A 22,560-nucleotide genomic window follows, 5' to 3' on the forward strand; every position below is an offset into this window, starting at 1 on the left:
GTATAAACATTTCATGGCTGTTTGGCTTTTCCACACTTGCACGAAATTCACAGATTAATACCAACATTTGACAAAATCTTGTTTTTTCCCCTGGATCAGTTTTAAAAAGAAATCCATAAAATTCACAAAACAGACCCATTAAGTTCTGAACATAACACTAACTGAGCTTCCACATCAAATTTGGATGTACAGAAGCTCACTTTGTAAAAAAGGAAAAGATGTTCCACCCTTAGAGAACTTTATAAGTATTTGAAATAACAACTCTTTCATCTTTTCTCAGCTCCAATAGCTGATCTTTATGATGCTTTGAGTTTGCATTCCACTTGTGAATCCCTTGGTCATTTCTGTATTGTTGGGGCTTGAGACCCATGTAAGAACTAAGAGCCACCTTTGTTACTGGATTAACAGAGCAATCAACTCTAACTATTCTAACAGGGCTGTGATACCCAGATGATATATGACATGCTGCTAAGGTTGAAATCCATTGTGTATTTACCTGGTGACTTTGTCTGCAAAAAGGTGAGTATTCTTGTCTTGTTCAAATACTATTATATTATGCATTTCAGAAAAAGAGTTCAAATATTGGTAAACAATGTCCTTTAAATAAAATGAATTCTGCCTGAATTAGACAGCATAAAAGTAATTAAGGTACTCTATGTAATAACATCAAATGAGCTCTCAGATTTCAACCTAGAACAAGACAATATGGATTTTATTACTTACACTATCAAGCATGAAATTATAGTAATATCAGAAAGTAATGTAAATATGGCTTATCTAATGATACATCATGAAATTTTAATATTCAAAATGGAGAAAAACTAATCTTTCTATACATATATATAAATATAAACTTAGCCTACAGATCTCAGTCTATGATGCTTTGCCTGTGCTTCATTTTGAAATTCAGAAACTTTTAAGTAAAATTATTCAAGAATGTAGAAAATACACTGCATCCCACATCACTCCTTTCAGCAGGATCTGCTCTACCTTTGCTCACAGCTCTGAGCCATCTCCAGACTTCCAGCTGAATGCTGTCATACTGTCCCTTAGCAAAGAAATCTATCTTCTCTTAGCATTTTGGCTCAAACAAGGCCAGATAGAAAGCTCACAGGAAATAGCTCAGCCTCTGACTAGGTGAGGCCAAATCACTTTTCAGAAGGCACAGTAAACACAGGGCAATGTAGGATGCAATTAAAGAACAAGGGGATTAAGTAGCAATACTAGTACTGTTCTGGCAAGTGACTCTCAGTTCACACCACATTCAGAAGGGACTATCAGAACTCCTTGTCTTTAGCAGTTCTGGTCCAGTACGTTCATTAAGGTCCTGTTCCCTCCAAGAGTCAAGCATACAATCCTCCCACATGCTGAGCTAGTACCACTGACTCCACAGAGTAAGAAATGAAACATTTGTGAATACACTGAATGATCAAGTGTCACTTCAAAGGCCAATCCCAGAATTGCTGTTGGCTAAGAAGGTTGAAATAGTAGTTTGGTGTGTTTGCTTATAAAATGCACAGTATGGAAGGATCCTAGACTGTAGCTGGGACTCTGACAAAACAGAAATAATAAAGGACAGTAACAGATTCAATGTGTTGATACTGCAGTCAGATGCAAACAGTTCTTAACAAAGATGGATTATGAGAAATCTAAGTATCAGCTTATTACAGATTGATTCAGAGATAAAGTGTCTCCCATGTATAAATCTACTTTGTGTCCAATAACCATAGTAATCCTATTAATGCTGTAACACATAGTAGGGAATAAAACCCTGTTGGAACCACCTCCCTGTTGGATGTATGTTGCTGACATCCTACTCTCCCCAGGAGATGCTGCAGGTAGGCTTGGAGGACCAAGCGAAGAGACAGGAAGCCCAAGTCCCCACATTTTCAGTTCTGGCTTTGTTGCTGCTGCCTTTTCACTTTAAAAATGAAATTGCTGCTTTGCTTCATAATACTGGTAAACCCTCTGTTTATGAGAGTGAAAACATATTTAAAGAAGAATCTGTCACATTAATCTAAGAACAAAAAACCACTACTAAAACATAGGTTCTTTATGTGTTTGTTTGCCCAGGGAGAGATTGGCAGAGAGATGTACATCATCAAACAAGGTGAAGTTCAAGTCCTTGGAGGTCCTGATGGGAAAAAGGTCCTGGTTACACTAAGAGCTGGAGCTGTATTTGGGGAGATCAGGTAGGTCCATTAGTATTTCTAATACTTTCTTTAGAACTGCTTGAATAATCAGTGGTTGTTTAACTTCTCTGTGGTAAGCATGACAGCAATCATGGGGAGGCTAGAAAGTGAGAAGAATCAACAAGGAGGATAGTGAGCAAGGAAATGCAGCTAAGTGAAGGAAAATCTAAGCAAAGCATCAGCAATTAACAGGGCAAGATCTGAGACCAATGTTTTGGTCAATGTACACAGCCAAATTTCTTCTTCAGCTTTTTAAAGATTCAACACATCTCCCTGTTATGCTGTCTGCAATACAGCAGGACCAAATGCATTTTACTACCTGGGTAGTGAGCCCCGGTGCCCTTAAAGAACAGATGGCAAAGACGAAATTAATTTCCAACAAAACTAATTAAAAAATCTGAAATAGGAAATTAAAATAGTCCATTTAGGAGCTGAAGTAGGAATTAAACTGATGAAAATCAGGCATCATAATTTGAAAAAGTATTTATTTAAGATTATACATAAAACAAGAAAAAGAGCGATAGACCAGATTGTTTTGTCTGAGTTTATCTGGAGGAGACTTTTGTTTTTCCTGGTGACTACAAGTTGTTTTATATTCTCCATGTGCTTGCTATGCAAAATCCATTAACTCTTATGTGCTGTGTTCCCCAATCAAGTGCTAGTTTTTAGGCACTGCACCCCCCTGCTGAGGATGGCCTGAGGAAAGCTAATAAAATACATATGCTGCTCCATGCGATAAACTAGATCCTTGGTTTCTTTCAGCTGCTGTCCTGTTATTGTTAATCCTCTTGCTGGTAGCTTTAATCTGCCTTTTGAAAAGCAGTAATCAGCTCTATGCCAGGTTTACATTTGTCTTCTATTTGTGTCTCCATTTGTAGTATGAGAAACATTCCTGTTTATCCAGTGATGTGCATACAGAACTTGTGTAAGACCTCAAGTGTAAAACATCTGATATATCCTATAGATACTGTACTTTTTCACTGAGTGGGAAGGTGAAATTATATCAGCTCTATGAAAGAAGGTTACTTGGAAGGTATTTTTCTCTGTGATAATACCTGAGCAAAGTCTCCAAAGAAAAGGCCGTACTGTAAATTATATGGAAGCCTGGAAATTAAATCATTGCTAAGGGCTGAATAATGAAAAGATAAAAGAAAAAGCTAAAGAAGCCCCAATATGTAACACATGCATGGTTTTCAATTATTTGTTAGTCTTGTATTTGGAGTGAGAACTTTGTGTTTTAAACTGAGAAATGATAACGATTTGGTTTAAAAAAGAGAAGGGATTTGCAAACTTTTGATCCAATACAGGTGAGTGCTAGTTTCCACATGAGAACCACACAATGATCTTTAAAGATTCATTTTCCAGTATGTGTTACTCTTTATGTAATTGCCAATACGACCAGCAAAACCTTCAGCAATGTTATAATGCTACACTTCTAGTCTTGTTTTATTCATCACTGACCTACTGCAGCAGTAAACCCATTCAGATACATGCAATTTGCATATAAAATGTCAGGCAGTGGATAAACTCAAGGAGAAAAATGGTAACAACTGGCAGACACAAAGCACTTAGTGTATTGGTAGAGATACATTCTTCATTGTGGCAAAGTGCTAGAAAATAATGAGTTTGTATTGTGCCTTCCTGTGTAAGTTTTGTCAAGGTCTTATGCATAAAGCATATCAGAAGTAAATGTAAAAAAATATTCTTTAGTGGATGAAATACTATTTAATTTAGGACATCCAACTTCTCCCTTCACTTCACAGTGTTGTGATAACCTGGTAGCATGTTGATTTCCTCTGATTTCTAATTCAAAATTTGTTTCAAGAAATATGTCAGCTTCCTCTGAGTGGTTTAAGTAGATGATTTATAAGACACTTTCTATTTCATCTCACTTTGTTCAAAATTCATGTAAATGATGCTTTAAAAGTGTCCAGTGACAAAGGAATTGAATAAAATTAAAACTTTCTATTTTAAAAAAATTCCCTGAATTATACTAGAAGGCCAATACAAGACTAATGATCAAACATGTCATTTGCCAATTTCATCCTTGAAAATTATCACAGAAAGAGATTAAGTAACAGAAGTTCCAACTAAAATCCTACCCTCATTACTATTTTCCTGCATAGATAATATCAGTTTGAGGAAGAAAGTAATTTCAGAATCAGAAACAGACTGTTGCCTTAATGAGAGCTCATCAACACAGACAATTCAGAAATAGAGAAATTCAGTATAACAACATTTCATTAGCCCTGAGAAAGTTACACTTTAAGCCAGACGTCCTCATTCATCTTTTTATTGGTATTTTACTAGAGCTATTTCCTGTCAGAAAATGGTAATTCTGGAAAAACTAAAATATTTCTCCATTTTATGTATATTTTTGACAGGAAGATCTCTAAATGATTGACCTCAGCTTTAGCTTTCAGCTGTTTTGTTATTTTAAACTTTATTTTAAAAAATTAAAACTACAGATATTTAGTTCTGTGAAAGATTACATATTCCATTACTTTGGTCCAAGATTTCCCTTAAGGTGATAGCTGCTGCTTTTCAATTAGCTCTGCCCTTTGGAGCTTGAAATCCTGCTCAGAAACAAGATCCATACCTATCCCCTTTCCTGATTTACCGGTTCACTTCACATGCACATAGGGGCCAATCGAGCCACCATAGCCCTGTATGTTCAGCTGATAGCACACAGCATTTCCTGATCTGTTCGCTAATTTCAATGAACAGCAGCTTCCTACAGACATCAACTATAAAAAGATAATAGGTAAGCTGAGTCATCACTTCAATAACTATAGCTTGAAATTTAATTTGCTAGCATCAGAATTCAAATGTTATCAACTTGTCTTAATATTACAACATTTCAGGATAGCAACTGGAGTAAAAAGTGTTATGTAATAAAAAGCAAATTTCACCATTAATATAGATATTACATTACCAAGAACCATTGCAAGGCAAATGTATCTATTTAAAAAAAATTGGTCATATAACTCTTCACACACTAACCAAAACAGATTTAGTGCTGACGTACTGTCCTTAGTCAAAGATAATTCTGTTTCAGCAAAGACTGCCTTACTTGTACAATTCACCTCACATCATCACCGTAATTCAAAAGCTGATCTCTTTAGTCCTCGTCTACCTTGATAAAATGAGCTTTCTGTTAGGAAAGCCTAAAAATGATTGTTCAATGACTTGTTGGGAAGTGATTCATGAGCGCTCAAAAGCTGTTTGCAATTTTTTTAGCTTCTTTTCACATGGTGCAAAGTTTTATTCTATCTGAGGAATTGTACAGAACTGTATAAAAAGACGATAAACAACATTTTCAGCTTGAGTTCATATGTTGATTGCTATCTTGGGTTGCAGAAAAACACTCTATGTGCATGTAAAGACAGCCTTGCACACACAGTTGCAGAGGTCTCCTATTATCCTTCACAAATTAAATATATTATTTGTATGATGCAATATTTAGAAATATGCTCTAGAAATACATTTAGTATTAAAACAAATAGATATATATCCTTAATTACTATTTTAGATAGGTGTCAATTCTTGGTTTATGGGGCCCAGGCTATCTTTTATTAATAGCTTTTAAATTTAGGTAATACTAAAAGTTCTCTAAAAATATCAATTCACTGAGGAATCTTTAAGAGACAAATTTTAGGGTAGATCTTGAATACAGTGATAGAGCAATTTTAGTACTAAGAGCAAAATGTAAACTCTCTTGCTTATCACCACATCTGAGAAATGAAGTTTCTTCACTTGTTTCGTACAAGATGAACATTTAATTTTTATTTGTACATATTTTTTTAAGATATCCTTCCCAAAACCAACTGCTGTTGGCTAAACTAGTCTAATGCCTTATTTTCAAAACAAAATATCCTTCTTTTTCTGGCAGACACATTTGTAACTGTCAGTCTGAAAGACCTTCCTAATCTGAATCATTCAACTTGCCAACATTCAAATGTGCTATGTGGTATGTGAGAAAACTGAAAGCCAGAGTCCTGCAGAAATTATTCACTTAGGAAAATTAAAATTCTTGGAGAATGATTCTTTCATTGTAAATAAAGCTTTCCTACTTCTGATGTAAATAATTTTCAACAATAAAATTGAGGAAATGCCAAGTTCTTGTGACGACTAAAGCACATGCAGTGCTTGATGTGGGTGTCTTTTAACAGAAATGTCTCTACATAACAAAACTTTTTACAGTCCTTGGCATTTACCTGACCAGCAGTGACAATTTGCTTTCCTGAAGCAAGAATACATTTCTAATCCCAATTGTACAGGGTCTTTACAGAACATTGGATAGAACAGCCAGGTACATACATGAGCTTTGCAATGACTGTAATGAAGAACCACTAGCAAAGCGGTGGCAAGTATCGATGTGACTGATGATGTTTGTTTTCATTCCAGCCTACTAGCTGCAGGTGGAGGAAATCGAAGGACTGCTGATGTGGTGGCTCATGGTTTTGCCAACCTTTTCATTCTGGACAAGAAAACGCTAAATGAGATCTTGAGAAACTATCCTGACTCAGAAAAGCTTCTCATGAAGAAAGCTAAGTATGTCCAAACAACAGTATTTAAGTTATATCATTTAGTTGCAGAAGGGACAGTTGTGACTTTTAGACTAATTCCTTTCTTGGAAGAGTAACAGATATAAACACATTGGTATTTAGAGGTCAGATTTGCTTATTTTCTCGTGGAAAGTGTGGTCTTGGCAGGAATCCCAAGGCTTGTGGAAATGTGATAAGTAGAAAAAAATCCTGAATGTAGTTGCCTTCTGCATTGTATTTAAGGTAACAAAACAAACAGGAGATAAGGATACTTATCAGGACTCCTTACATAGTCAAGAAAGAAACTACAGGACAGATGTCAATTATGGAGTAGGTTTTCAAAGATGCAACCAAACACTTGCAAGTAATTCTACAGAGATATACTTCAATGCACGCACAGACTTGTATACATTTCCAAAACCTTATGCAGCAGTTAGGAACGGATTTGAAGTAAGGCCTGACAAGATGGAAATACACAGATTAGAGAGCTGTGCATTTGTTCAAAAGCATTCCAAAATGGGGTTTCAAACCCACATTGCTTTTCACCTTCCCTTGGCTTTAGCTTGCTAGGATCACCATTTCCGCAGCTTTGAAAATGCAATGTATTGTCAGATTTTGTCATAAAACTATGACAAAATTAGTACCTTGCTACCTTGTAAAAGGTCCAAATACTCAAAACGGTTTGTCATTATTAGCATACTCCAGCACTCCTATTGTTCTCAACTGGTGTCTTGAATTGCTATCAGGTTGATCCCATATTTGAAATTTCACCACAAAAGATCAAACATAGCACAGGATATTTTGTATGGTGGAAGTGCTAGCAGATGGCTGATTCAGCATGTTGCAATGCCCTGGTTGTCAAACAACAGTATCTTGAGAATCATGATGTGCCTGAGGAACAAGGAACCTAGACACAGAATGGGTTCATTGCTCAATTTTCAAAACCAGCATCAACAGATAGAAAAGTGGAACAAATCACTGCTCAATGGTCCCCAGAATTTTTCCTTCCTAACTTTTCTTCAGCTTCTATATAAACAGTAGCATGACCATCATTACTTGTTATTGCTGTCTCTCTGTCCCACATTACCTCTTCTTCTGCCTTCTTGCCCACCCTGATCCTATTTTGCCAGTCTGTTAAATTCTGCTTCCCCCAGATAGTCTTTCTCAACTGCAGAGCTTAATCATTCATCTTCGTACCTGCACTCCCATTTGAGGTCACAGTCATCTCTAAATATCAGACTAAATACAAGATATTCTGTTTAATTTTAAAAATTTGCAGTGCCTGCCCTGTGCTGGAGGCCGTGTATTTTGCTCAACTGTCTAGGCATCCACTAATTCTGCCAAAACTAGGCACCAAGATGAAGTTTGTGCACTGCTTTAACAAAGATTGCAGTTATGTTCAGTTTTGCAATAAAGTTACCAGTTGCTCTGCCTTGAAAGGTTTACATTGGAATTCTATGTGGCCATCTGACAACTTTAAAGGGATACCTGAAATAAACTCAAAGGATTTTTTCAAGCAAGAATTTTTTTTTATCACCACCTGCCCAATACCCACAGTATGGTCTTTACATAATAAAGCCATGCAAGCTGCTGAAGTGTACATTTTTTAATTTATTACAATAAAACTAAGGGGAAAAAAGTAAAACCTCCACTTCTGAAATTACCAAAGTACAAGATGTTGGAAAAAAATTATAGTATTATGGGATTTACTGTACTTCAGACTGCAAATGCAGTCCTTGTTCATGAAGAGCCTTAAGTCAGGGCTTTTGCAAGGATAGAATAGCTGCCTTGAAAACCGTACAGTAATCTAACCAAAACTGAAAGCAGAGGAACTCTCTGTTTTTCACTGGTTTCATCTGTCTCAGAACTGTCATCTAATCTTTACCCTTGTCATTCATTCCCACTTCTTGTCATTATGGCTGCAAATCATTACAGCTACAGAACTGTGAAAATCTAGTCTGCCATATGATTGGCAGAAATGTTTATATCTTCAGGGTGTCTTCTACTGAAGAAGACCAAAAAATAAGTACCACTGTCTAACCTGACCTATAAGAGATAAGCCATGCTGGACAGTCTGGTAAACTATTACTTCCACAAGTGTCAGATGGACTCCCAATGGAACACTAAATACTCTCTGAATTTGCATCCAGAAAGCCAGGTAAGAGACTGCCACCTCAGGCATGTGGCACACATCCCACTCCACACTTCTTCTTGCCCTATAAAACTATCATCTGTTTTGAGATACCTTAATTTGAGCCAGCACACCTGTTTATTCTCCAGGATATAAGTAAGCAAGTCCAAATGTAAAGAGTTGCTCCAACTCTACCAGAGCCTAGTGTAAAACCCTTACTATTCCCAGTTTTGCTCTTATCACTGGACCTGGGAACCAAATAAAATTGGCTGTAAAAGCTGCCAGATTTTCATGTATGAATGTGGCATTTCAGCTTAGCAGGAACTTTGCTCGGTTTCACAGCACTGCTGTGTGTTCTCATTTCCTTCCATCTCCAGGGTGCTGCTGAAGACGAAGGGGAAACCTCCTCCAGGACCACCAGTGCAACAACCACGAGGCTTGGTTGGTCTCTTCGGGCAGAAACAAGAAACTCCAAAATTGTTTAAAGCAATGCTTGGAGGAAAAGGAAGAGAAGGCCTTGCTAAGCTGCTCCAGATGAAGAGACAAGAAAAAAATGAGGTAAAGCCACAGAAAATAGAGTAGAATCTTTCAAGTGCTGAAAGATATTGAGAGGCCTTGGGCAAACAGAGTAGATGAAAATTCAGCCTTACTGCTGTCAACAGCAGAAACTCTCAGTAGCTGAGATTTAACCACTTTCCTAATCTCTGTAAACACTGATTCTAAAATTTGGCTCAAATCTTTCTGAGCCTGGACTCTGTGCAGAGCAGAGAAAACAAAAGCAATGAAAAAAAGCAAGCTAACAAAAATCTTCAAAGAAAGTAGGATAAAATAGATTTTACAAAGGCCCTAAGGGATCTGATCTTCTAATTTTATGTAAACTACAGTAAATACAGAAATATTCTTACATAGTAATCTGATCTAGCTGACTGAGGCACACAGTGAACTTTACAATTCATTGTCAGATCTCTGGTCATTACAAATCCTGAAGACAAAAGGTAAAGTATAGCCCACACAGCTAAAACTGATTACATCTGATATATTGCACTGTTATTTTAACTGATAAAAATAATTCCAACATTATACTCTGTTCTGAGAAATGTTTATAAGAACCTGCTCAGTTCTACATATTTACCCAAAGGTGGCAGAATCCTTTTCTTTGTAGCTGAACTGGCTGTGGTTTTATTTAAGTTAAATAAAGAACTTTGCTTACACAAGTGACTACAAAACTATGATTAGAGCAGAAACATTCCTCAATTTAATTTGTATTTGTGAACATAATAGCAAATAGGTTCATCCAAGGAACTGGAGCAGTGGGCAGGATGCTGAGATTTACATAACAATTTTTCTTTGCTAGTGTAAGAACCTAAAGGAAGGCAAGACCTAAGAAAGGGTTCTGTGTCCCAAAATAGGCTTGTTTCCTGCTGCTGTATTACTAAGAAGTAGATACCATCATTATCCACAAGTTTTTCCTAGGTTTTACTCTGATTTTGAAATTCCATTTCTCATGTAGAAACTGATTTCAGCATCTAAATAGAAACTTACGTATGTTGCATACCATTAATCACAGTTGTCATGCTGTGCCTTTCCATGGCATGTACAGAATAGAATGACTTCCAAAATTTCTTCTGCGGTATTGGAAAACATTAAACTTCTTGTTTCTAGGAAACTAAAGCTGAAACAGAGACTAAGCCTAAAGAAGAGGAGAAAATGCCTGAGAAGCCTGCAGACTCCTCTGCACCTCCTGCTCCAGAGAAAGAGCAAAATGCAGACACTAAACCTGCGGTTATACAGAGAGTAACCAGTAAAGAGTCTCTGGTCATTAGTATGTCACCATCACCCACAGCAGGAGAAGGAGAGATCCTTAAAGTTGAAATTAAAGAGAAACAAAAGAACTAGATGGCGCTTTGGGCTGTGGCCCCATCTATTATCTTGCTGAATTCAGAGGGTTGGTGTGACTTCACTTTTGAGTACAGAAGATAAAACTAGAGCTGCTCATGAGAAAAATTTATCCCAGCTCCTCTTCTTTCCCTCTTCTGGTGGCACAATGGGACAAATTATTTATATCCTTAACCTTGAGCCTGAAGACAGAAGTTTTGGTGTCCTAGAAATTAGCGCTCAGATTGTATTTCAGGATCACTTGTTTCTTGTTTGATCCATGCTCTCCCTTTTCTTTTACTCTGTCTTGTTTTTGCTTCTCCTCTTCCCTCTCCTGTTTATCCTGGCTTTCTTATTGCTGTTCCTGTTGCTCAGTTCGCTCTTAACTGTTATATGTACTCTCTTCTGTTTTTTCCTCTGGTTTCCCATAGCTATCCTTTTCCTTGCTACTGCCTTACTGCTCCTGAGGGTCCTCATGTTTGTCTCTATCCTTCTCTCTCCTCCCCTTATACTGCTAATCAGTGACCTGGATTTGTGACCAGCATGGCTCAGAGCAGACAGCTGTGGTGCTGTCTGTTGGGATGTTTTAGCTTGGGACAGGGGACTATGTAATAAAACTATTGTCAAAAAATAAAATCACAAAATCCACAAGAGAGAAGCAGATTGCAGAATTATTGCTGGCCCCCTGAAATCACAAACATCTGTTCCAGTTGTCTTTAAGTCTGGTGAAGAAATATGGCAGACATAGACAGTCCATGCCACCCCCCCAGAGGTGATCCTTTACGTTGGGCTGCTGATCTACATGCTTGATCTTCTCAAGGGTTTGCGCATGCACTCTGAAGAGTAAGCAGGTGATACAGCTAACAGTCTGAATAATGTTGGTATTTAAACTACCACCTCAAAAATAAAGGATATTTTATAAAAAGCAGGATTTACACTCTGGCTCTGTGGTGAGTACTTCCAAACAATGCCACAATTGTTCACCTACATCATAGACCTTGACCAATGGTGCAAAGTGAAACCCATGTATTTCAGGGCTGAGCTACACCATACCTGTGAGCTACACTAAATCTGTTATGAGTGTCACAGCTGAGAGGGATATAGCATTGTAACAAGGAGCTCTCACTGTCAACCTTCTGCATTGACTCATCACAGTACCAGATGCAGTATTAAACAAAAGGCTGAAGCTATATTTAAATTTGATTCTCAATTACCTTTTTCTCTTCTATGGGTTTGCATCTCCTCTCTCTCCCTATCCCCTTTCAGACCTCAGTGGATGAATAGTTTTGTGAACTAAAAACATTATGCAGAGACCAAGCCAAGAAATTCTAAGGGCAGGCTTCATAGCTCCTCAGCTGACCAGCCAACCAAGGGCAGGCATCATGTCAACATTAAGCATTCACTTTGCAGGCTATATGATGTGAAAACTATGCATTCTATAGGCTTGTACTTTAAAACCTTTCAAGTTCTTTAAACACAGACAAAGCTGGCAGCTCAACCAGTATCAGCTGGAAGTTTGCCTGAGTAAAAGCTGAGTGACTGAATTCTGTATGTTATATATTCTGTAAATCCTCTGACATAACCAAACCACAAACCTCTTTCAAAAATAAAGCTTCTGCTGAATTAGCAGTGAGGTGAAGGTTCCATTGCTATGTGGAAAGAACCATCTTTATTTGTATGTTACTTGTTATTTAATACATAAGAAAAAAAGATGTCATAACAGAGAGAGAAAATTTTAAGTTGCATCACAAAGAATTATCCATGTATTACACATCCAGGAGTGACTCAATAAAATCTCAAAATCAGAAATATTGCAGACCTGTTTCACAAATGAGGGTTTCTATGTGGCATTGGGGGTTAGGAGAGATGGTTCCCACAGGTCCCTCCGAGCTGGGGAGCACATGAAAGAGAAGTCTGTTCACTCAGAGAGAATCATGAGAGACATTTTATTGCAAAACCTCAAGGCTTTCATAGTTGTCTGAGGGGAAGGTGCTGGAACCTGGACAGAATTGGGTAAGGGCTCCAGAAGGGAGTGACCTGTGTGCTCGGCTAGCCAATAGGGGAAACGGAAGGATCAAACCCAATAGGAACACAGGGCTTGGGAACAGACAGGTGAGATAATGGAGTTAGGACAGAGGTGGAAGCTGATAGGAGGTGCAGGAGCGCCGCCGGCAGCCACATCGGCATCCCAAGGCAGAGGAATCCCGAAGACAGGGCTGCCCCAGACTGGATCAGCAGGGGAAGGTTTCTATGAATAATAATGATCTATGAATTTGTTACAACATATAGTTTAATATTTTTTTCTTTTGGAGATTTGTCAAAACATTATAGAAGGAGGAAAAAAACATAACTCTCTATATTTTAACACTTTTATATTAATGTGTAAAGGTTGCTCTCATTGCAAAAGAACTGATTCCCTTCTGCCTACACAAACGGTACCAGGTAAGTTCAAGCATTTTCTCTGTCAGCGTCTTTAAGTTCATCAGTCACACACTGACACACATTACAAAGTAAGGGCTGAGACTGCAGCAGCAAGTACTAGCCTGCAGCAACACAGCATCCTATTGTTAGAAATAGAATGGGAGTTTTGCTGAAGCTAAAGGAACTGTATGGGTAAGGAAAAGAAAAGGGGGGAGTAGGTGGTTGAGTCTTTTCTGTTGGGTACTTAAAAAGCAGTTTCAACCTGTTTTTCCCACCTTTGGAGGGGGTGGAGATCTTGGGCAAGGTAGGCAGAACAGGCTGGGATGTGAGTCTCCTAGTACTGGCCAACAGGAACAGAGGCAAGGACCTTCCCATCAGGGAAAAAGCATACAGACCTTTATCTTACTGGCCTGTATCTGTCTCCTGGGCCAGAGGGACACACTCGATTCAGCTGAATTCATTAAATGAAACTCTGGTTTTGCTTCGGCAACTTTGCTCCCTCTCAGTTTTATTGGTGAGGGCATTTCTCACACTATGACTGCTGCTTCGCTACAGCTCAGAACAGCCCAAATTGCAGCAAAGCCTGACAGTTCTGTCTGCAAGATTACCAAGTTATGCATAGCTCCCAAGTTCCTTAGACCCAAAAGAAAAGAGGGAAAACATCAGTGCAGAAGATCGTGGCCACACAGAAGTTACACCCATCTGGTTTTCTCTGACATCCTACTTTTCTGTTGGAATATTTTCCCCCTCACAAAATTGTTCCATTTTTGGGGGTGGCAGGGGCAAGAAGGCTCCATGAATTCAAGTTCCAACTTTTTGTAGTGTTTCTCACCAGAAGGAAGGATGCAAGAAAGGTTAAGATGTAAAATGTAATAAATCCTTTCACAAACTAATTCTACGCTGTAGATTCTTGACTAGTGGAGCAGCCAAGTGAATTACTGTAGTGCGATTAAAAGATGCAATTCCCAATAGTTAAGTTGATTCAAGCTCTGTATGGCAATGCTATCTATCCAATATCTCTTCAGTTAAAGTCCCTCAGTCTTGAATACACTTGAATGGAAAGGAAGTGAAGAGTGGAATAGGATAATGTATTTGAAAAGTACAAATACTAAATGTCCATGCCTCTCCAATTAAAATACAGATGCTGTTCTGAAAAAAACATTGGAAAACCTGATAATAATTGCACGAAATAGCATAGGAGAACTAAAATGTGACACAGAGCATCAAACAGTCACAGCTAAAACTGTCCAATTTCAGAATATCATCTTGTTAAAAGCCAGTATAAGATGCTTTATAGGACATATAATGCAGAGTCATAACCACTATGTGAAAAGGCATTTTTCCTCTTATCTGATGATACTTGTTATAAATCTGTGGCATACACACCACAGGAATCACAAAAGCAGCATTTAACATTACACAGAAAATGCTGAAAACAAAAGCACAGCAGAACAGTTTTCTGAAATTATAATTTTAATGTAAGGCATTGCAAATCAGTTGAATTCATCAGAACTGAAAAACATAGAAAAGTAAAAAATTCTGGTTACAGGTTAGCTCTCTGCTGTACATATTTATATTACGACCAATGGCAAAAAGCATCCAATAACAAAGACTGCCATACATCACTTTTATCACAAGGTGGTGCCAGTGACCTACAAGCATATTCACTTTACAAAACTGACAGTATTTTGCTTTGTCACCCACAAGCTAATAACAGTTTTTACACGTAAAAATACACATATAAAAAGGCAAAAAACATAGTAACTCCCTTTCCCCTTGACTCACAATCTGCTGCGTTTCTTGATTCAGAATATTGCTTCAGCCTACCTTGAAAGTTTTTAACAGGCATTAGCTGTACATTTCTAAGAGAAATTACACCTGGAAAATGGTTCTTGCCACTGTCACGTCTGAAACACTTATTTTACATAGAATAGAACACATTGAGAACTAGGTGTCATTGATATGCTATTTAAATCCCTCAGATTCAGGAATATGGGGGCAATTCTTTAACAAAAGATAATGAATTCTCTACTGTAGTAACTCAAAATTTGTATATAAAATACAGTCAGAACAAAAGGTTTTCTTTCACATCAGCAGATATTATGATACTAAGTATCTACTAAAAGATTTAATGTACTTCCATGGCAATTTGAAACAGAATTGATAGCAGAACTCAGGTGCAGCATTATATTTTTGGCAGACAGCTGAGAGGAACTTCAGTAGTATCCCGTACTCCTATCAGTAGTGCTCATCCACGTCAATTAATCTAGACAAAGCATTAATACTGCATCCAGTTCTCTCTCTACGGAGCAAGTAGATGTGAAAGTTTATTGTTTCAAAATCATACACTCTCGAAGCAGTTTGTGTTGCATATTTCATACGATACTTCATTATAATTTATATATAAAACAGTAACAGATTTTCATTACATTGATAAAAATATGATTATTGATTTTTACATAAATATATGAATTAAATTTTGAAAAAAAGAAAGAGCTTGGCTTAATATGAAGCACAATCTCTTCCTTAGTATTCCACTATTGAAAGTATTTAGAATCCCCTTCCACCAAGGAAAATCGAGGTAACATACCTATTCATGACTGATTGATAGCTGTCAACTGTCCCGCGTAAGACAATCTCAACACATGTATCTTTCATTCATCAATGTTAATGTGAAATCAGATTTTTCACATAAGGTGTTTTCTAAAAAAAAAAAAAAAAAAACCACAACAAAAAAACAACCACCAAAAAATTCTACCAACAAAACCCACATACCAAGTCATATACACTATGACCTAGTGCTACCTTGAGTGTCTAAGTGTGCTGAATTTAGCATTAGTCCATTCTGATCTTACACGAAATCAGTTACATGTCTAACTCCAAACCACTTCAAATGTGAAACTGCAAAACTAATGTTCAAGATTGGCATTTCAAAGTGATAAATACGATCTCTGCATCCACTTATGTTACACCTACTGACAGGACCTGAAGAGATCCTCAGCAAGCAGTATGCCACTGGGGGATGAGAAAGCTTCATCTGTCCACTATACAAACAACACGATTTATACTTGGTATAAGTGAGGAAAACTCAAACCAACAAAATAAACCAGAAATTGTTTGCCCTAGAGAAATGCAGTATGATTGTAGGGTTAGGTCTTCAAAACTTGACTTTCTTAAGTCTTCTTAAAGGAAGGGAATAGGGAATATTCGGGGTTTTGTAGGCACTTTTCATTAGTGGGCTCACGAAAAAGCAGCGTGATTCAAAATATGACAAAAATAGATATATGCAGCACTTTGAAGAACTGCCTCTTCCTGATAATATGCAGTCATAAATCATACAAAAACCTTTTTAACCAAAAAGTAGATTCCTACTTCACAAAAAGCCCTTTGAAGATCAATAGTCATGACTGTTTTATGGATGGGAGGAAAAAAAAAAAATCGCAAAATAAAACCCCTACCAAAATAAGATCTGGGGTTTCCATTTTCCAGTACACTGCACTTGAAAACACATCTTACATGCCTTACAGTAGTAGCCTCAAAGGCCAGTAGTATTCATCTGAGATATTAGAGGTTGACCTTTATTCACCCTAGTTATTCCCATACTACCTAAAACAAGGTAACTACAAAAGAATGTATACTTTAATGACTTCTTTGGTTCAGGTTCACACAGCCCAAAATCCCAGGCACCAGCTAAAGGGACTGAAGTGGCAAACATGAAGTAGATCTGCAAAGAAGGCCTTTAAGCAATAAGGCACTTGTCTAATTATGAAATTCCTGTGACAAAATTTTGTTACAGTGGCTTAATAGACACAGAAGTCTGAAATATTCCAGATTAGTTAAAGCAACAGCTTTAAGGGGGTATATATTCTCTTTTCCATATCAGAGTGGTTTTATGATCACTGAGAAACTGCAGTTTTCAGTGAATACTCCCACTGGCCATATTTATCAAACAGGCAGCTCTTCACTTTCAGCTGTTCTCCCCCTTCTCTCTCCGTATTCAATCTCTTTTTTCCACTCTTACTCTTCAAAATTAAATGCATCCATGTAAGCACTACCTCTCAAATAAACAGCAAATATTAACACCATTACAAATTGGCCCTTAAAAGGCACACTTGGCAAAGTGATTTGTAGGCAAAAGCTAACAAACATTACCATACAGAGACATGTACATTGTATACAGAAGTATGTCAATATCCAAAGTCTGTAGATACAGCAAGGAAAGCAAGCACAAAGTCTCAGGGCCTCTGCTCAGCCCATTCACTTTGAAGCAGGAGTGTTAGGAGGTTGTAGTTTGTAGGTGCTGAAGTAGTTCACCACTTGCTGAGGGACTTCTGCCAGGACACACTGCGCCAGAGCTTCTTTTGGAGCCTTGTAAAAGAAGAACATAAAGTTTCAGTTTCCACTAAATGTAAACGGACATGCTAAGACAAGTAATAAGCACCTCCTCTACTAGGCCAATTTAAAGTTTGACATTTTACAAAGGACTTTACACAGTGCCCTTGGGTGACAGATGAAAGCTTCCCAGACATCTTTAAATTCTTGCTCCTTTTATCAGATATCAGAAAGCTTGTTTCACTGAAGTAACAGACGCTGAGTGCACAAAACACTGCCATGTCTGAAGGTACCTTTGTCCTTTGAAATGTACAGTGCAGACATCAGATTTCAGCCACGTAAATACACTTGTACTATCTGCTTAAGATGACCCTTCATGGATTTGTCTAAATTATCTGTAATTTCTGCACCAAGTCTCATATCCAGTAACTGCATTTTTATGGAGCAGCTCGTCTGGAGATACTGTTTTTACTGTAAGACTAAGTATAGCAAAAAAACCCCATCCCTTTTACTAGAAATTGAAAGCATTTGAATATATAATTCTATACTAAATATGGACTCTAGTTAATCTACATCCAAGTGCATTATTTGGTAAGCATATTCTATATTGATTTTGCTCTCTTTCCCCTTTCAGTTTGCCTGAGTTAGTCAGAGATTAATCAATTAACTTGTATCAAAAATAAAAGCAAAAACACAAAGGCGCAATAGGAAGACATAAGTAGTATTAAAAGGGTTAACATTAACACACAAAACAAAATTAGAGCATATTAATATGGAAATAAAACAAAGAAATTACAGTAAGAACAAACCCACGTAAGTTCTTCTACATCCATTTGTTTAATCAAGTCAGAGTGTTTTACAAAGGTCATTTCACTGCAACGACTAGTCAGAAATGCAGTGCTGGAACCAGAAACAGTCTTTTAAAATACAAATCAGCTCACCTAATGGAAATTCTACAGATATTGAAGTCTTCTGTTATTTTTTTTTTAACATTTGATAAATGCTTAATCTCAGAGTTCACCTTGGAGACACTACAAAAACTTAGGACTATATGTAGGATATCCTGGCAAACCCAGCATACCTCTACAATACTTATTAGGCATACCATTAAGGTTACTTACATTTTGGAACTTTCTGAATGGCACAAATTGGACAATGTCTCTGACAGCTGGTTCTCCTGACGAGGACCTAAGAACTCCATCGTCACCATCAAGAAACTCCATAGCACCGAAGTCTGCTCCTCCAACACCGACAATGATAATGGACATGGGCAGTTTTGAAGCATTAACTATAGCAGTTCGAGTTTGATCAAGGTCTGTTATCACACCATCCGTTATGATCAGGAGTATAAAGTATTGCTGTCAAATCAATAAACATCATGTTATGACAAAGAAATAGCAAACATCTAGGCACATACACTTAGAAAAACGCATATACAGACAACATACTGTTGTCACTTTGAACACATTCAATGCGCTCACTGAATTTTACAACCAAAAATCTAAGTTGTAGTCAGGCTTCATCTGTACAGCCTGAAGAAATTTATAGGGACAACATAATAAATCTTCTAAAAGAAATCATCTTTAAACAGTCACCTTCCAAAAAACCAATGGTATCACCTTTCTCCTCTCCAAAATCCCCAGACAAACCAACAGTTAACCTCTTTTCCAATTGTTTGTTCCAAGGTAGAAGGCAGTTTATTGAGATTTTTGACAGATAACACCTATAAAACTCGCATTTGTTTATTTTCTGGACTATAAATACCTATATGAAACACTACCCTTCCCTTCATGTAGAGTATGCTGAAAATCCTCAACTATACCCTTTGGTGCTGAACAACAGCATGACCTTTTTCAAATTCTTTCGATCACATTTTCTAGCTGCTTTATGAAGTTAATTACCAAAGCATCTGTCAGAGACTTAAATGCTTAATAGTTTAAACATTGTGAAGATCACCAAGACTTTTTCCACTGTAGAAAACTGCAAGGAAACAGTTACTCTTCCAGGGAAGCCCACCTTTCCCTAAATATGCTTCCTAATTTGTGTGAAAGAACCTTATAAGATAAGAGGGCACTACTGTCCAGCTATCCCAGGTGCAGAAGGGTGTGCACCTGAAGCTACAACTTGGATTTCCAGATAACCTGGATTCTCCAGATAAGAGACTGATAAAAGGCAAATCCTGCCAGGTGGGATAGTCCTTCTTAGCATGCCAGTGATGACTCATGATGTGTAAACATGATGACTCAGTCATGAAAACCCTTCTGGGGAGCACTGTACACAATCACATCTAGCCTAAGCTATTCATCTTGGACCATTCATGATGAACAATAATGGGCAATGATTGATTCTAATATAACAGGTAGCTGCAATATCTTAGAAGGTGTCAAAAGTTCAAGTCGCGTCCCGATGATCCAGTATTACATTATCCAGTGTAAAACTCTGTCCCAGGGGAGGTACTAGGCATTCCCACCTGAACCTAAGCAGATGAAATTATTAAATCTGAGTTTTGTGAACTTCCCCCACTGCCAGCAGATCAAGACCATCACTTTGACAGGACTGCGACCACTAGTTCAACCAACAGGCACTGAAGCTGCAACTACTAAGTTTCTCTGCTGGATCCAACAGGAGCAGGTCGTAACAGCATCTGAGACCACTTTGTAGTACTTTGGTAATTTATTCAAGTACACAGGTACTTTTATATGCAAAAATAGCAGATTTTATTTTCTAATTTTACATGATGTCTGATACACCAGTACTTTCTGTCATCAATGATTTAGGATGTATATGGCTTCAGTTTTGCTGAACTTGCTGCATTATTATCTAAATGATCTTCAGACTTCCTACTTCTTAATATGGGCAACAACTCATGCATACAATGTTAATAAAGAGGAAGGTACAGCACACAGCACCAAAAGCTTTATAGTACAGACAGTTAATTAACTGTCCAGGTCCAGGAGATATATCATCCATTTCTTCACTACCTTACTTAATTCTCTCTCTCAGGTATCCAATGTGAAACAAGGTCTAGCTGATTTTGCTCAACTGAGATTAAATCACTCTCTTCTATGTAAAGGCTTAAATCAGACTTTAACACCTGTATATTACTGTGAGAACTTGGAATAGAAGACACCATAAAGGTGTTGGGTATTTTTAAGTTGACATTTCAACTCTGAAGTGTTTAGTTAGATTATGAGAAGGCTATTGTGCACAATCTGCAAAAAAACACCTTTTATCTTGTTTTAAGGGTAACAAATACTAATTCAGAAGGTAAATGGCCAACTGTCGAAACACTTCCAAGGTTAAAAGAGAAAAATAGAAAGGAAAATGAAAAGTAAGCAAAAATACACATGGTATGATAACTTACAGATGCTGTTTGCTGTTGTGTAGCTGCAGCAGCAAATCTTGCCACATGATTTATAATTGGAGAAAAATTTGTTGGTCCATATAACTTCACTTGAGGAAGACAAGCCCGATACGCATCAACAATGCCTTGGATCCCTAGAGAACCAAAACAGACCATACTATTTTTTTCATGTTAGAATTAGGACATTTTGAAGCATTCAATCTTCCTAAACCTGTATAAATTACTTAACTGAATGATGATGCAAAGATTCAAAATTAACCACGATGAAAAAAATAAAAGATTCATGCTTTCTGCTTAACCAATTTCAAGGCCCATGCATAGAACATCAATGGCTTTATGTGAACAGAACAGCCAAATCCTTTATGTTCAAGTGTGTGTAACTGAATTACGATAGTTGTCTTTGCCTGGCAGCTTGTGATAGTAAGTAGTGTGATCAGAAAGGCCACACTAAACAGGCATTAGCAGCATCACAGTCAAACCAGATAGCTCTACACCAGCAGTGAAAGAAAGTGGCTTGATAACATAAGAGAACTGTTCCCAGCCCTTTACTCCAGCTGCTTAAAACATTTCTTTCACAAATCATTACAGAAGACAGATGCAATGCTATTTCTCATAACTATGAAATCAGTTATAAAATTGTCTCCTGCCACAGGACTAAACTAATTATTTAATTAGAATAGCATGCTTCAGTTCACTTTTCAAGAGGTTTTATCCCTTCACCTTAGACATTTTATACTCAAGGTCTGATGTTACTTTCTCAGACTTACCACTACAGAATGGGTTTGATGGGTTAAAATTTATTGGGAACTCATGAGACACCTGTCAATACACAAAAGACACAGTTGGGATGGTATATACAGTCTCCTCCTGAAGTAAACGCTTTCAGTCATCTTATGTAGTACATTTACATATTCCATTACCTGAAAAGAAGGAGGAATTTGTGCACCAAACCCAAAGGCTGGAAACATCTTATCTCTAAAAAAGCAATTTTAAAGAAAACGAAGTCAGTGCCTTCCTTTAAAAGCCACTATAGTTCAATGAGTTTAATTATCAGTGCTGCTTTTCACCACTAAAAATGCTGTTTATCAAGAGGTAAAATTAAATGGAAGTTCCCCCTTGCAATTGTTTCTAGGACCAAAACTAGTCTTTAACACCAAATTGGCAAGAATGCAAGCATCTATTTAAATCAATGCTACTCTTTACATCACAGATGAAAAGCTTTGCTTGTCTCCTGTAAACACAAGTTTATACGTGTGATTACATGACTGTGCAGTGATTATTATTTTTACCCCTGTATTTTTAGCTCAGAAGTTTAATTCCAATATATCTGTAGGCACCTTCAACACTGGTTTAACAAACTACCACAAAAATCTATGCATACCTAAAAAATTATCTAAATAAAAATCTAAGACTTACGCATCATAATCCTGAATCACCATTCCTACAGACCAAATGGCTGTTAGGTATTCGTTAACTCCACTAGGGCTGAGGTAATGCAGAGAGTCCGGAGAACGAGGGTCTCCATTGGAGCCTGTAAAATCTATCCCCACCTGTCAAATGCAATATTTATATCTTATTGCTGTTAAGAAATAAAATTGCTTCTTATCTCTACCAAAGCCAAAAAAAAATCATGGAAGAGTTTGAAATAGTTAGCAGGACATCTACAAATCTAACAGGCACAATACTTAGATTTAGGGT

The 22,560-nt window shown here is 37.4% G+C and overlaps 2 protein-coding genes across 4 annotated transcripts in view; one reads left to right on the forward strand and one right to left on the reverse strand.

The window, feature by feature from the left end:
* CNGB3 (cyclic nucleotide gated channel subunit beta 3) overlaps positions 1–12,545 on the forward strand; it is a 58,451-nt gene extending 45,906 nt beyond the window's left edge. The window contains exons 14-18 of the mRNA XM_071554219.1: positions 436–519; positions 2,074–2,192; positions 6,600–6,746; positions 9,248–9,428; positions 10,533–12,545. Coding sequence (XP_071410320.1) covers positions 436–519; positions 2,074–2,192; positions 6,600–6,746; positions 9,248–9,428; positions 10,533–10,766 — 765 coding nt within the window. The 3' untranslated portion in view covers positions 10,767–12,545. The remainder of the gene's footprint in view (positions 1–435; positions 520–2,073; positions 2,193–6,599; positions 6,747–9,247; positions 9,429–10,532) is intronic.
* Positions 12,546–15,874: 3,329 nt separating this feature from the next.
* CPNE3 (copine 3) overlaps positions 15,875–22,560 on the reverse strand; it is a 36,393-nt gene continuing 29,707 nt past the window's right edge. For all 3 annotated transcript variants that reach the window (XM_071554221.1, XM_071554222.1, XM_071554220.1), the window contains 6 exons: positions 22,279–22,412; positions 21,783–21,837; positions 21,630–21,681; positions 20,863–20,996; positions 18,620–18,856; positions 15,875–17,534 (listed from right to left, as the gene is read on the reverse strand). In XM_071554221.1, coding sequence (XP_071410322.1) covers positions 17,424–17,534; positions 18,620–18,856; positions 20,863–20,996; positions 21,630–21,681; positions 21,783–21,837; positions 22,279–22,412 — 723 coding nt within the window. In that variant the 3' untranslated portion in view covers positions 15,875–17,423. The remainder of the gene's footprint in view (positions 17,535–18,619; positions 18,857–20,862; positions 20,997–21,629; positions 21,682–21,782; positions 21,838–22,278; positions 22,413–22,560) is intronic.

This window comes from Pithys albifrons, chromosome 4 (assembly GCF_047495875.1).
Source record: "Pithys albifrons albifrons isolate INPA30051 chromosome 4, PitAlb_v1, whole genome shotgun sequence".
Classification (NCBI taxonomy): Eukaryota; Metazoa; Chordata; class Aves; order Passeriformes; family Thamnophilidae; genus Pithys; species Pithys albifrons.